Here is a 10,581-nt window from a genome sequence, read left to right as displayed (position 1 = left end):
TATATATATATATATATACATATATATATATATACATATATATATATAATATATATATATATATATATATATATATATATATATATATATATATATATATATATATATATATATATAGTAAATACATAAATACATTATATTTCCTTTTAGGATAAAAACAACAGAAAAAGTTTTATAAAAAATATTAATATTTAGAGGTAGCTCAAGTGATTCAAACTTTTTAATATATGTCCCTTTACGAATACATGTCAGAATATTAGGTTTTGTGCAAATAAACAAACAAACAAACATCAAACAATATTGTTCTAGTTATTCATAGCGTCACTGTCAACTTTCAACTAGTCCTATGCTAACTGTCCCGTCAAAGTTTGTTTCCTGCTGTCTGGATATGCTTGATGATGGTCTTCAACAATCTGCAACAGGAACTGGAGCTGAGATTCGTCATGAGTTATTAGTCCGCTTAACTCCAATGCATGGCGCCAGGTGACATGAATCGCAAACCTCTGGTAGGAACTGCACCAAGAAAGATGACTACTAATTCTAAGAATTCCCTGTTATTGTCACTTGGCTGACTTTGCTCAAGATTCTGTATGGCAAAGTCAATGGTGCTTTGCTTAACATCATTTATCTAACATCAAGACACTGTACATCAGCATTTTAAATTCCTGTTTCATATTTTTTTGGAACCACTGGAGAAGATGTTGATCCCATACACACTTTGAACATGGCACTGATGATAAGTTCCATAATGTGATGTCTACAGGCCAGTGACAAAAGCTTCTTGCCAAGTTTATGCTTCAGAAGGACACATGCACCAGCAATATGCAGTGTTGGAGCTAGTGGTGTTGGAGCTAGTGGTGTCAGCTAGTGGTGTTGGAGCTAGTGGTGTTGCTAGTGGTGTTGGAGCTAGTGGTGGAGCTAGTGGTGTTGGAGCTAGTGGTGTCTAGCAGTGTCGGAGCTAGTGGTGTCAAAACACATAGCACAAATGCTGTTTGCAATTCCCCAGTCTTCTATGGCCCCAAAGAGAACTAGCTGCAGCTAGTGCCTCGCCCGTTCCAGATGGAAGCTTAGCAACAGTGAGCAGGTAAGATATGTGTTTGATAGGAACAAGTACTGGGAGACGATCATATTTCTCCTTTCCAGTCAAGTCAGTAACTAATTTGCCATCCCAATAAATAACAAGAGGAACACTGCCTTTAAACTCTTTTTTCAGCTGTTCTGATTTTTTGGCTGATGTGCCATTCTTTGTCGGAATATTGAGCAAGATCATCAATACTTTGGCCTAATCTCCTTGCTATTTCAATAATAAAAAATGCTGCCTTTTGACCTGGCATCTTAGTTCTGTCTAGACCTGCAGCTAACTCTAGTGTCACAACATTTTTTCAACCCCCTTTTGTTTCATTGGGGTTCAAAATTTGCTGGCTCCAGCTGCACACTCCTTGGCTGCTGAGATCTCACTGTCAGATGAAACAAGTTCAGCTGTTGCATTATTGTTCTGTATCATATCATCCATTCGGCGACGTTGATTCAGCATCTGTTTCTGTCTTTCCGCCGCACATTTTTCCTTTGCGGTCAGTATTGTGTCCTCTCCAGCCATCAATCCGTGGCTTCCTTTTTCTTGCTGAGCTGCCAAGAAGTCCTTGTCTTCTTGAATTGTCATCATTTCCATAGCGCCGGCATGAGCAACATCGAAGAGATCTTCAAATCTGGAGACAAAGGCATTTTCTCCTGTCTGCTGTGTTGCTAACTTTCACCCTTTGTTCTTCTTGAGCAGACGCCATTCTTGGAATATCTGTTTTAGCTTTGTTTGACAATATTGAGGATCTCGTATTGGAATTCTTGCATTCTGCAAAAATCAAGCTATCTCTCTGACTGCAGCAGCTGAGGACTATCGTACAGATTCCTCCAGTTCAAGATGACAATGTAGAAAGAAGTCAAGAGCATGCGCAATGATGGCAGCTTTCCACCAGCTAAAAAGATGTTTCTTTTTCTCGAAAAAGAAACATCATCTGGTTTAACCGGCCTTATTCACTCAACATCAGAACAAATGTAGCCAAAACATTTTTGAGTACAATTGATAAATGTTTCCCTAAAGGCCACAAATTTCACAAACTTTTTAATTGAAACAATTTAAAGGTTAGTTATAGCTGTCTTCCAAACATCAAGAGTATTATTACTTCTAATAATAAAAAGATATTATTTAGTTCTCATGAAAATGCCAATCAATTATGCAATTATCGACAAACCACTTTATGCCCACTTAATGGAAAATGCCTTACATAGTCTTATTTATATTTGCAACGCAAAAACTCACCAAGAAGAAGAAGGACATTATTACATTGGGTTTATTGAGAAAACTTTCAAAGACAGGTGGTATAAACATAAAAACTCCTTTGTTTATGAAAGTGTATGAAAGAAAGGCCAACTCCACTGAACTTTCGAAATTTGTATGGGAATGCAATAATAAAGGTATAGAACCTATATAAAAATGGAATATTCTTGATCAAGCGGAGCCAATCAAACCTGGTGGTAAATTTTACAATTTATGCTTGAGAGGAAAATACCACATAATTACATTAAATTTGCTTAACAAACAAAACGAGCTTGCGTCAAAATGCCGCCATAAAAATAAATTTCTAATAAAGAACTTTAATGTCATCAAAGCGGATACTCCATAGCATTTTTTGTATATATATTTTGTCATTACATTTTTGTTGTTGTTACATCTGATGATCGCTATTGCATGAAACTTTTATTTATGTAATTAAAGCATATCTTAATGATTATTTAGTTTTCACAGTAAATGTTATATTAAAAAAAGTTAACATTTGTGTATATATATGTTTATATATATATATATATATATATATATATATATATATATATATATATAATATATATATATATATATAGACCTCTTATATGTTGTCAGAGAGTTTTTTCCGTATTTTGTTGACAAAAAGTAAAAATTAAAATGCAAGACCGGAATTTTTTTTTTAAAAATTGATAGACTGCCTGCCCCAACCAAACCCTCAGTCGATGTAGCAGCACTCCTTTACGAGTCAGGCTAAAAGATAGTAGATGTAGCAGCACTCCGTTGCAAGCCAAGCTATTTGTCAGTTGATATAGCAGCACACTGTTGCGAGTCAGGCTATTTGTCAGTTGATGTAACAGCAGTTTGTTGCAAGTCAGGCTATAAGATAGTCGATGTAGCAACACTCCGCGCATAATTTACAGTAAAAAAAAAAATCATTTTATTAAAATAAGTAAAAATAAAAACATTTTATTAAAAAAATAAAAATAAAAACATTGTTTATATTGTTAAAAACATTCAGAATGTTTTTAAAAACATTCTGGTCAATTAAATTTGTATTTTTGCGGTTTTTGTAAAAAACGATTAATTTGTAATTAAATTAATGGTTTTAACTTTCTGACAACACGCAAATGTTGGGCGAAGGTCAAAAGTAATTAAAAGTGACGTATGTGTTGGCGTAAGAACCATTTTTTTCCTTCCATGCTTCCCAAATGCAACAATCTATAGAGCTATATATATATATATATATATATATATATATATATATATATATATATATATATATATATATATATATATACATACATATACATACATATATTTATATATATATATATATATATATATACATACATATACATACATATATTTATATATATATATATATATATATATATATATATATATATATATATATATATATATATATATATATATATATATATATATATATATATATATATATATATATATATATATATATATATATATACATATACATACATATATATATATATATATATATATATATATATATATAAATATATATATATATATATATATATATATATATATATATATCAATTTTAAACTTATTGTGTATAAATAGTCTAAATATATAGTCTAATGGAATTTAGGAATATTTTGAATAGTTCCAATCACAAAGTTTAATTTTTGATTTGTATTTTTTTTTAACGAAACAGTATAATCTTACAAATTATGCTGTCATAAAAACACTTGCACTGACATTTACTAACATTTACTTTGAGAAACTGAAAAAACAAGGTGTTTAAAAAATAATAAAACTTATTTATAGTTTAAAAAGTTATGAAAATAATATATATATATATTTATAAAGATTTCAACAAACAAAAAATTATAATTGCAAGATTAGAGTTGGCTAGGTGTTATTTATAACTTTTGTTGCGATAAAATTAATGTATTATTTTTTTTTTTTTTTGTTTAAACTTAAACTTTGAGGATCAAAAGTTTTTACGGATATCGAAACTATTTTAAGCCATGATTATGATCACTTAATTAAATACTAAACATATTGCAATTCGCGATCACCAAATTTAAGTTCCGATAATGATGTAAAAAACAAGTAAAAATAATACCTGACATATCAACAGAACAATCATGCTGAAAAGTCTTGTCTTTTGAAGTTTGAAATGAAAACTTGAAATTAATTTTTTCGTTTTCAAATATTAACTTTTCTACTTTCACAAACAATAAAGCATTCTTTTTTTTTGTTAAGTAATATTGATGTGATTGCTTTTTATTACTGATAGCTGTCCATTTATCAACATCATTATATAATTGGAATTTAACTTCTTTCAATTCACCTTCAAGTGAGTCGAACTTAAAAATACAGCCATGTCGAATTTGTCTTTTTACTCTAACATTATCACTGTAAAAAAAAAATAATACAAATAAATTAAAACATTAAATAAATTCATATATATATATATATATATATATATATATATATATATATATATATATATATATATATATATATATATATATATATATATACATATATAGGTCACATTTTGCCTGTGAAAAGCTCACAGCTTCACATTTTGCCTGTGAAAAGGCGATTTGCCTACACAATCAGCAGTTTTGCGCTACGCAAAAACTTATATCTTTCAGAATATTTAAATTATCTTTTGATTGTCGTTAACATGACATTTATTCAGAAGAAATAGTCATAAGTAAAAGCATTTAACCGCAATTGTTAACTAATAGATTTTTGTTAAAGATACAGTTTGTTTCATAATTTTTTGCTGTTGTTATTAAAAATTAGTTAAAAAAAATAAAGTGTTTTAAGTTTTATCTTAAGGAATTAAATATATAAATTCCTTTTAAATATAAAAATTATTTTTAGTCATAATAGTTTAAAAAATGCACGATTTATTTTGATATAAATATTTTATTAATAAGATATTTTGTTTATTGTTAATTCAATAACGTAAAGTTTTAATGACGTTCGTTTAATTTATGAAAATAAATTATGATCACGAATATGTTATCGGTAACTGATAAATAACAAAAAAAAACTCTTTATTGTTTCAAAATATTATTAAAAGAAGTTCACAAATTAAATAAGAAAAAATTTATAAACAGTTAATAAAATAACCAAAAACCGTAAGTAAAATCATAAGAAAATAAACAAACATTATTTTAAGTTTCATCAAAAAAAATTTTTTTTCAAAATAAAATTTAGTTCATATTTGAAAAAAATAATAAAAATGATTTTTTAAATAAGAACTTAGATTTTATTTGTAGTTTATGTTATAGTGAGAAAAAAACAAACTTATTTGTATGATTTTTAACGCGTTTTTAAAATAACTTTAATTACAATGGGGTACTTGAAAAGACGCTAGTGACGCAATATAACTTCTAATGATGCAAAATATATTTGCTGAGTTGAGTTACTTAGAAATGCGTTACGCGTTTTTGCAATGCAGCGAAATCTCGTAACAAGGCCTGATATATATATATATATATATATATATATATATATATATATATATATATATATATATATATATATATATATATATATATACATATATTTAATGTAATATATATAATGTAATAATAAACAAATATATTTCCAAAAATCTTCTCAGTACAAAATGTGAAATTTTTTATTTATTTTTTATTAAAAAAAGGCTTATCTGAAACTGATTTACAAAAGTGAATCATTCTCGATTGACATAAATGATGCCTGCATGCAATAATACTATAATATTTTAATACAGAATTTAATGTTGCTGATGCACTCGTTATGTATTTGTGTGTGTTTGCACAGATCTCAAGGCAGCCATTACATTCGAGTTAATAGCGAGAAAGAGTTGCAGCATTTTTTGTATAAGAAAATGTGAACAAAAGTGTATGCAAATATCAAAATTATGTAAACTTTAAATTTTATAATGTTAAAACATTTATTAAGTTTTACAGTATTATTTACTAAAAAAACTGCCTTGCGACAACATGTGCTTAATTTTGAATTAGAGCATTTGTTTGCCATTTTATAAAGTCTTTTGTTTATTAAACTGTGTTGAAACATTTGTTCAACAATATGCCTTAGTGGCCGAAATGGTTAGGTCACAGCATTCTGAAGTGAAATGCTGTGGTTCAAAACTTGAGTTTCCACTTTTTTTTTTTTTTTTAAATTCTTTTCCGATTTTTTAAAATACAAAATACAACATTTTTTAAGTTTTAAATAGTTTTACTTTTATTTAAAAATTGCGGCAAAATCTACTTAATTTTGTATAATAGCAATTATTTGCTGCTTTATAAAGTTATTCCGTCTTTTGTTTAATAAATTCTATTGATGTTATAAAACATGTTTTTTATAGTACATAATATCTTTATATATGTTGTGTATATAATTATATCCACAACATAATTAATGATTTTATATACTATAGCAAAGAAAAGGGAGAGAGTTTTTAGAAAAGTTTAAAAATTCAATAAACATTAAAACTGCAGTAGAAATTTTTTATGCATATGCTATGATAAAGATACTCAGGTTATTAATGTGCTTAGGCAATAAGTTAAGCCTGCGCGTTTAACACATTAAAGAGATTAATTAACGGGGCAAGGGTCCTACTAAGCTGTGGACAAAATTTAATAAAAAGTTTATAGAAACTTAATAGAGAAAAAAAATTTCAAGTATGTAACCGTTATTTTTTATTTGAAGTTTACAATTTTACATTAGGAAGTTATAAATTATTAAACATGAATCGTTAACTCAAAACAAAGATTTAACAGATTTTTAAATTCTACCACTTACTAAAAACTATTGAAATAAAATGACAATATATATACATATATATATATATATATATATATATATATATATATATATATATATATATATATATATATATATATATTTATATATATATATATATATTTATATATATATATATATATTTATATATATATTTATATATATATATATATTTATATATATATATATATATATATATATATATATATATATATATATTTATATATATATATATATATGTATATATATTGTCATTTTATTTCAATAGTTTTTATATATACATATATATTTATTTGAATTCACCTTCCCAAGTCCATGAAGGCCACTACAGCCAAGATGGCTACTTAAGTTGTGGCTATATCCCTCTCTCAACTCTACAACTCCGAAACACAAACCTTGACAAACAAGGCTGCTGCGCAGAGAAACAAGTTGAGCGCGGTACTATCAGAGACATGGCCTAAATCAACTGCTGTTGCATTGGTCCTGATGCAGAAGGATTGCAGAAGATAGTGCATATATATATATATATATATATATATATATATATATATATATATATATATATATATATATATATATATATATATATATATATATATATATATATATATATATATATATATATATGTATTATATATATATATATATATATATATATATATATATATATATATATATATATATATATATATATATATAGTAGCGTGCAAGAGAGTATAGAAACACCAAGTTTGTTTCAGTTTTTACTGCAAACTTGTCACAAATTTTTTAAAATAAGCAGGAATTTTTACCAAATGTGCTTTATATTATTTCAAATTAAAATTTAAACCACAAAAGGTGTAAATTTGAATGGTTATTTAACTTTTAATTGTTTTTTTGAAAAGCTTCTGTGCAAAAGTTTAGAAACAGTATCATACCCCGCAATTAAATCATGTTTTTGTAAAAATAAGCAAAATTTAAGGCCAAAATATTTGTAAAATTTATTAATTGTGTTACTTTGAGATGCTTCAAAGTGTAGTGTAGTATAACTAATTGCCAAATATTTGTAAATTTTATAAATCAATTACTTTGATATTTTAAAAGCATATGAAAGGCTAAGTCAGTTTCAAAAGAAATAAAGGTATTAATTACAAAAGCTGTGGGAAATAAAATGACTTACAGGCAGATTTCTGAACTTTAAAACGTTTCTAAACTGGAAAAGTCACATGATGAATATATTTTGTTTGAGCGAAACTATTGAAAGCAAACCTCGCTCTGGAAGACCTAAAGTTACAACTGAAAAGTCTGATAGATTATTAGTAAGGTATTCCAAAAATAATCCTCACAAGACTGTTGTCAAACTTAATTCATTTATGCATCAGTATCACGGCAAAAACTGTAGCGTCGATACAACTAAATGTTGATTACGACAAAATAATCTGTATGACCGTCTTCGAGATAAGAAACCGCTAATATTTGCAAGAAAATAAAAAACCAGAAAAAAATTTGCAAAAGGTCATATTAGTTGGTCAGTTAATGACTGGTAAAAAGTCCTTTTTTCTTATAAACCAAAGTTTATGCTATTCAGTAGTGACGGAATTAGGTATGTTAGATGCCCAACAGGAGACAGGTTTAATCCAAAAGATCAGTTACCCACTGTTAAACATGGAGAAGGAAATGTTATGGTTAGGGGATGTTTTAGTAGTGACAATGTGGGTCCCATTCTTCACATAGAAGGTTTTATGGACCAGAGAGTTTTTTTAAACATCATAAAGAATGTTATGCTGCCACATGTAAAGCATAAAATGACTCTCAAAAGGATCTTAAAATAAGATAACGATCCATAGCATTTTGCCAGGTCTGTTAAAGAATATTTTAAATCACAAAAAATTAAAGTTCTTGAATGGCTTTCACAGAATCCAGATATCAATCCCTTTGAGTATCTTTATGAGTACATCATCCAGCAATTTGTTTGTAGAAAAACAACCAACAAAGACCATTTACTTCCAATCATTAAAGAATGCTGGTATAATATTTTTCATGATGTTCTCATTGAATTAGTAGATTCAATGCCTGGTCATTGTGATGCTGCTTATAAAGCAAATAGATATGCCACCAAATACTCAGTGTTTAATTAAAACTATTTTATTGTTAAAAAATTGTTAATTTGTGAATTTTATTAAAAGTTTCAGCTTTTTTGAAATAAATATTTATCAAATTCAGTTGTTTCTAAACTTTTGCACAGACGATTATTCAAAAAAACAATTAAAAGTTGTTTAACCATTCACTTTTACAACTTTTGTGCTTTGTATTTTAAATTGAAATAATATAGAGCACATTTGGTAAAAATTTCAGCTTATTTATGAATGTTTGTGAAAAGTTATGCAGTAATGATTGAAAAAATAAATATATATATATATATATTTATATAAATTTATATATCTATGTATATATAAATATATATATAAATATATATATATATATGTATTTTTATTTTTTTACCGCAGCTGGAATCGACAAGAAGGAATCCGTACGTGCTGAGAGGCGTTTAAAATGAAAATCTGTTTCATTATCAAAGGAAGAGACTGCAGTTAAGTGTGCCAGAGTCGTTGAAGCATCTGATAATGAATCAGATAATGAAACAGACAACAATTCTGACACCAAAACTTATTCCCCTTCCGTATCAGATGTCGATACCGAAGTCACATCTACTCGTCTGAAAAACCGTTGTTTAAAAAATATTGCTCTACAAGCAGATGGTTTTGGCATATCAGATAGAGCAGTTGCCGCGATTGTATCAGCAACTCTGGTTGATTTTGGTATAGAACATATGGGGCCAGTGGATCGGAATAAAATTTGAGAGAATGAAAACTACTGAGAACATCCTGCAAAAATGCTGATTGTAGAATTACTGGATTGTATTTTGATGGAAGGAAAGATCAGACTTTAAAACTTGAGGGGGATAGGCAGACTGTGATTTCTGAGGAACTGGCAAACACAGCCCCGCTTGGAACCTGTTCTGACATAACATATTCCAACTGTACAAATATTGGCATGGCTTTCGTCAGTTGAAGACATAATTATTGACACTGAGCCATTTCCATGTCACAATCAAAGTGTTGAACGTGTGATTAAAATTGTGACTGAATCAGCATCCAAAGTTTATGGTCATGAAAATCGTGATGGCTATATTCGCGTTCAACTGAAGCGCCGCAAGTTGATGCCTCACTTTGACACAAAATCTGAATTTAAGAACATTTAAGTATAATTTCTAATCAACGTTTGCTAATGATATATTGTTTTGACTGTTCAAATAATTTGAATTTTATTATAAATTCAATCAATAAATTATGTAACAAATGAGCGTTTTTAAGTTAATTTATTTGAAAACTTCAAAGGTAAAAATACAAAGTATAGCAAAGTAGTAGCGAAAAACGGTTTGCAGCATTGCATTTAGCGTATTTGAGAGCCAATTACTGGA

At 27.6% G+C, this 10,581-nt stretch overlaps 1 protein-coding gene across 1 annotated transcript in view; it reads right to left on the bottom strand.

The window, feature by feature from the left end:
• LOC136074062 (uncharacterized) overlaps positions 1–10,581 on the bottom strand; it is a 77,737-nt gene that overhangs the window by 28,066 nt on the left and 39,090 nt on the right. The window contains exon 5 of the mRNA XM_065786361.1: positions 4,432–4,724. Coding sequence (XP_065642433.1) covers positions 4,432–4,724 — 293 coding nt within the window. The remainder of the gene's footprint in view (positions 1–4,431; positions 4,725–10,581) is intronic.

This window comes from Hydra vulgaris, chromosome 01 (assembly GCF_038396675.1).
Source record: "Hydra vulgaris chromosome 01, alternate assembly HydraT2T_AEP".
Classification (NCBI taxonomy): Eukaryota; Metazoa; Cnidaria; class Hydrozoa; order Anthoathecata; family Hydridae; genus Hydra; species Hydra vulgaris.
This window is presented reverse-complemented; position numbering and strand designations above follow the sequence as displayed.